We start from the raw sequence: 5,914 nt of genomic DNA on the forward strand, positions 1-5,914 counted from the left end.
TCATCTACAATGACTAATCCATATTTCTTCCCTCTGACAGATGCTGTTTTGACTGGGCCAAACAGATCAATGTGCAGGAGTTCTAACGGCCTTGAGGTAGAAACAACATTCTTAGACTTGAATGCAAGTTTGGAGAACTTGCCCTTCTGACATGCTTCACAAAGAGCATCTGATTGATATTTCAGATTAGGGAGTCCTCTGACAAGATTTAGTTTGTTAATCTGAGAAATCTTTCTCAAACTAGCATGTCCTAATCTTCTGTGCCAGACCCACTGCTCTTCAGAAACAGACATAAGACAAGTTACCTTCTGATTCTTAAGATCTTGAAGATCTGTCTTGTAAATGTTGTTCTTCCTCTTGCCTGTAAATAGGATTGAGCCATCCTTCTGACTTACAGCCTTGCAAGACTTTTGATTAAGATTATATCATAACCATTGTCACTTAATTGACTTATGGACAATAAGTTATGTGTTAATCCTTCTACAAGAAGTACATTAGTTATGGAAGGAGAGTTACCAGACTTTATAGTTCCAGAGCCAATTATCTTGCCCTTCTGATCTCCTCCAAACTTGACTTCTCCACCAGATTTAAGCACCAGGTCTTGGAACATAGACCTTCTTCCTGTCATGTGTCGCGAGCATCCAGAGTCCAGGTACCATGACATGTTGTGCTTTGTCTTCTTTGCAGCCAAGGATATCTGCAATAAGAATAATCTTTTCCTTAGGTACCCACATTTTCTTGGGTCCTTTCTTGTTAGTTTTCCTCAAGTTCTGATTGAACTTGGGTTTAGCATTATAAGCAATAGGAGGAACATCATGATATTCTTTTTCTTGAGTTCCATGATATTTCTTAGGTTGTGTCACATGCTTCTTGGTGTGTGTTATGTGAAAGCTTTGAGCATGTGATGTGTGCCTAATATCATGTGAGTGGCCATACTTGAACTGATCATACAAAGGCTTGTATGTGATTTTCATATCATCCACAGGTTCAAGTTTGTATGGGGTTTCACCCTCAAAACCAATGCCAACTCTCTTGTTTCTTGAAATAGCATATATCATAGAAGCTAGCTGACTTCTGCCAATACTTCTAGATAAGAACTTCCTGAAGCTTAAATCATATTCTTTCAGAATATGGTTCAGACTAGGAGTGAACTTTTCTGAATCAGAAGAAGATCCAATGTTGTTGGATAATTTTAAAACTTTTTCTTTTACTTCAGAATTTTCCAACTCAAGCTTCTTAGTTTCAAATTCAAATTGCTTTTTCAGCTTCTTGTATTTGATACTAAGATGAGATTTTAGTTCAAGAAGCTCTGTTAGACTGGAAACTAACTCATCTCTAGTTAGTTCAGAAAATACCTCTTCAGAATCTGATTCTGATGTAGATTCTGATCCATCATTGACAGTGGCCATTAGTGCAATGTTTGCCTGCTCATCTTCAGAGTCTGATTCATCTTCTGACTCATCCCATGTTGCCATAAGACCTTTCTTCTTATGAAACTTCTTCTTGGGATTTTCCTTCTGAAGTTTTGGGCACTCATTCTTGTAGTGTCCAGGCTCATTGCATTCATAGCACATGACCTTCTTCTTGTTAAATCTTCTGCCTCCAGAAGATTCTCCTCTTTCAGACTTCTTTGAACTTCTGAAGCTCTTGAACTTCCTCTGCTTGCTTTTCCAGAGTTGGTTAACTCTTCTGGAAATCATGGACAGTTCATCTTCTTCTTCTTCTGATTCTGATTTTTTAGAATCTACTTCTTCAGCCTGAAAAGCGTTAGTGCATTTTTTATTATTAGATTTTAATGCAACAGACTTACCTTTCTTCTGAGGTTCATTTGCATCAAGCTCAATTTCATGACTCCTCAGGGCACTGATCAGCTCTTCCAAAGAGACTTCATTCAGATTCTTCGCTATCTTGAATGCAGTCACCATTGGGCCACATCTTCTGGGCAAGCTTCTGATGATCTTCTTCACATGATCAGCCTTAGTGTAGCCTTTGTCCAGAACTCTTAATCCAGCAGTTAGAGTTTGAAATCTTGAAAACATCTTCTCAATGTCTTCATCATCCTCCATCTTGAAGGCTTCATACTTCTGGATTAGCGCAAGAGCTTTGGTCTCCTTGACTTGAGCATTTCCTTCATGAGTCATTTTCAAAGACTCATATATGTCATGGGCCGTTTCCCTGTTGGATATCTTCTCATACTCAGCATGAGAGATAGCGTTCAGCAACACAATCCTACACCTGTGATGATTTTTGAATTCTTTCTTTTGCTCATCAGACATTTCTTTTCTTGTGAGACATACACCACTAGATTTGACTGGATGTGTGTAACCATCCAACAGAAGATCCCATAATTCAGCATCTAGACCAAGAAAGTAACTTTCAAGTTTATCCTTCCAATATTCAAAGTTTTCACCATCAAATACTGGTGGTCTAGTGTAACCATTGTTACCATTGTTTTGCTCAGCAGAGCCAGATGTAAATGTATTTGTTGGATCAACCATCTTGACTTAAGCGTTTTTCTCTTCCTGAATCATTTCTAAACACGGTTAAGTGTTTGCACCTTAGAACCGGCGCTCTGATGCCAATTGAAGGGTAGAAAAACACTTAGAAAGGGGGGGTTTGAATAAGTGTAGTTTCAAAACTAGTAAGATAAAAACAACTTGCACAATTATTTTTATCCTGGTTCGTTGTTAACTAAACTACTCCAGTCCACCCTTATCAGGTGATTTACCTCAACTGAGGATTTAATCCACTAATCACACAAGATTACAATGGTTTTCCACTTAGACATTGCTAAGTCTTCTAGAGTCTTCTGATCACAACCTGATCACTCTAGGAACAATCTGCTTAGATAACCTCTAAGACTTTTCTAGAGTCTTCTGATCTAACTGATCACTCTAGTCCTTTACAACTTAATGTAAACAAATTCTAAGAGTATTACAATGCTTCTTAAAATCGATAATCACAACTGTGATATTTCTCTTACGGTTTAAAGCTTAATCTCACTATAGTATTACAACAGCAATAAGTGAGGTTGAAGATGAAGTTTGAGAGCTTTTGAATTTGACAGCGTTTCTGTAAATTTGTGCAAGAGTTCTACTTTGCTTCTCATCAGAACTTCATTTTATAGGCGCATGAGAAGATGACCGTTGGGAGCATTTAATGCTTTGCGTATTCCGTACAGCATTGCATTTAATGTTTCACTCTTTTGTCAACTACCTCGAGCCTTGTGACTACTGACGTTGCCGTTAATAGCTTCTAACGTTCCTTTTGTCAGTCAGCGTAGCCTGCCATCTTCTGACCTTGAAGTGCTTCTGAGCGTGATACCATGACCTCAGTGCTTCTGCTTCTGAACTCCAATCCTTCTGATGCTTCCATAGACCATGTTCTGATTCTGCTTGACCATCTTCTGATGTCTTGTCAGACCATGTTCTGATGTTGCATGTTAAACCTTCAGAGTGAAAGCTTCTGAGCGCTGATTTGTGCATACTCTTTATATATTTCCTGAAAAGGAAATTGCATAGGATTAGAGTACCACATTATCTTAAGAAAAATTCATATACATTGTTATCATCAAAACTAAGATAATTGATCAGAACAATTCTTGTTCTAACAAAAACTAACTGGGAGACAATCGTGAGTAATAGGAAAAGCTTTGAAGTTTAGGGGCATCCAGTAAACAATTTCAAGATCTCTAAAGATCATCATCAACTCTTCAATCAACAAAGACCTCATGATGCAACTTTCTTCCATGTTTTGTATGTTCTTTCTGAAAGTTGGCCACACAACCACTTTTACCATGTCCAACATTTCATTATCATACAACTTTATAGTAGGTGAAGGATGCCAATACTCTAGCTTTCCTTCCATGAAGTCTTTTATTCTCTGTTTCATGAGGAAAACTTTATCATTTTGAGTTGCTATGTGAATACAGAATTGCAAAGCCTTTTCCATGTTAGTACAACGATTGCAATTACGTATTTTTTTCTTGTCAAGCACACTGCTGGGCATGCTTATCCGTTTTTTATCGAACCGTATAAACACGGTAGTCAGTATGTTGATCTTCTCCATGGTCATTACAATGTCGTCAATCACACATTTGTCTCCTACATCATAGTAATGCATTATAAGAACAAAAAATATTCCTTCAAAAGCAGTTTTCAATGAGATTCCGAATATCAATGAAGCGAACACGGACTGTGACGCAAAAACAAAGCCAAGTGACTTGATAGTGACCATTTCCAAAATAAAAATCGATATAACAAAAATAAGAAGGACAACTAAGAAGTTAAAGAAGTTGTATAACTTTGGGACCGGTGATTTGGTATCATTTATTCTTAAACTAAGCGTTCTTCTCTCCCTGAACACACTCAGAATCCAGTCCTTCAAGGAAGTTTGACTTACTTTTCCAGAATTTGATCCTCTTTTAAAGTGATTTACAATTTGAGCAGCTTCAGTTTCAATCATGAAAGACATCAAGTCCTCAATTTCTATAGACCTGGAACCACACAAATCAAGATTTCTGAATATTTGTTCGGTTGCTGCTTTAGCCTCCTTTTCAGTTGAGGCTAATGCGGAATGGTTGTCTTCCAAATCAAATGCTCTGTAGGTAAATGTTTTCATTAAGCTATTCATTTCCAAAGACGACACAAATTTTGGATTCAGCTTATGCAAAAGATTGAGAGTTAGTCTACCACCATATTCAATCTCACTCCTTGACCTTTCAATTATGATGGTAGAAAAGTTACGAGCAGCCAGTCTTTCATCCTCTTGTGCTTTAGCCCTTCGAATTTCGACCATATATGGTCCGGAAAGCATATTAATCAATGAGTGATTAACGATCGACTCTTCAATCTTACCGCAATATGCTATCGCGTAAAAATGAGTGGTTAAAATTTCAGCAATTAGGGTTTTGAAGATCCATAATGCAGGAGCCAAAAATAAACTGCTGAACATGTCTTTCTCCATGTATAGCATTAAAACGCAGATCACCGCCCTGTGAAGAGGCTTATAGAACCACAAAGACCATGCTAAAAGTAGCAACCACAAAAAATTTTGAATTGTTTTCTTCAAAGTATATACATAGTAAACAAGTTTGATCTCCAAATGAAATTTTCTTTGAATAAAAAACACAATGATAATCCTAATAATACAATGCGACAAGAAACTACCAGAGACTAGAAAAAGAATTATGACTTCATATTTCCAAAGTCTAACCTCCCATAAATTCATATTCCACAAATACCGAAAAGTCAAGGTTAATAATAAAGCAGGTATAAGAATCAAACCTAGCCTTCCAAATAAAATCAAAAGACTAGATTTTCTTTTCTTATACTTACTTGAGTGATTCTCATTTATGAGAGATGATTGAGCATTAGAGCTGGACTCTCCAACAAAGCTTGTTTGAACAGTCTCCCCTTTGATTTCAGATATTTCACTTGAGTGATTCTCATCTTTGAGAGATGATTGGGCATTAGAGCTGGACTCTCCAACAAAGCTTGTTTGAACATTCTCCCATTGGATTTCAGACATTTCACGGTTTTCGTCAATATTGATGACCACGTCCTTGACCTGCATTTCACTATAAATACACGGCGCAATTAGTTGTCGGCACAAAGTTAGGCACCCGCAATAATAAATAATTTTTTAAAAATAAAAATCTAGACAGAAAAACATGAAGAATAACAGTAGAAGAGGAGGGATCGGGAAAAATAACAGTACTAACCCGAAGAGATTGAAGGGAAGAGATTGAAGTTGCGATGGATTTGTTTCAAACTTAAAGGGAAGAGATTTGAAGATTTGTATTTGTGTTTTGCTGTATTGAGGGTGCTCGTTGTGTGTTTGGCTGGTTACACATGAATTATAAAGGAAGGAGGGAGTAGCAGCTCTCATTGAAAAAGCAAATGAAGTTAATTAT

At 37.1% G+C, this 5,914-nt stretch overlaps 1 protein-coding gene across 1 annotated transcript; it reads right to left on the reverse strand.

The window, feature by feature from the left end:
* Positions 1 to 3,606: 3,606 nt before the first annotated feature.
* On the reverse strand, positions 3,607 to 5,574 carry LOC131658026 (mechanosensitive ion channel protein 6-like). The gene has a single exon (XM_058927364.1). The coding sequence runs from the start codon at positions 5,572 to 5,574 to the stop codon at positions 3,607 to 3,609; it is 1,968 nt and encodes a 655-aa protein (XP_058783347.1).
* Positions 5,575 to 5,914: the final 340 nt, after the last annotated feature.

This window comes from Vicia villosa, linkage group LG1 (genome assembly GCF_029867415.1).
Source record: "Vicia villosa cultivar HV-30 ecotype Madison, WI linkage group LG1, Vvil1.0, whole genome shotgun sequence".
NCBI classification, from domain to species: domain Eukaryota; kingdom Viridiplantae; phylum Streptophyta; class Magnoliopsida; order Fabales; family Fabaceae; genus Vicia; species Vicia villosa.

Coding starts and splice junctions, on each gene's coding strand:
- LOC131658026 (XM_058927364.1), bottom strand. CDS start 5,574: ATGCAGGTCAAGGACGTGGTCATCAATATTGACGAAAACCGTGAAATG.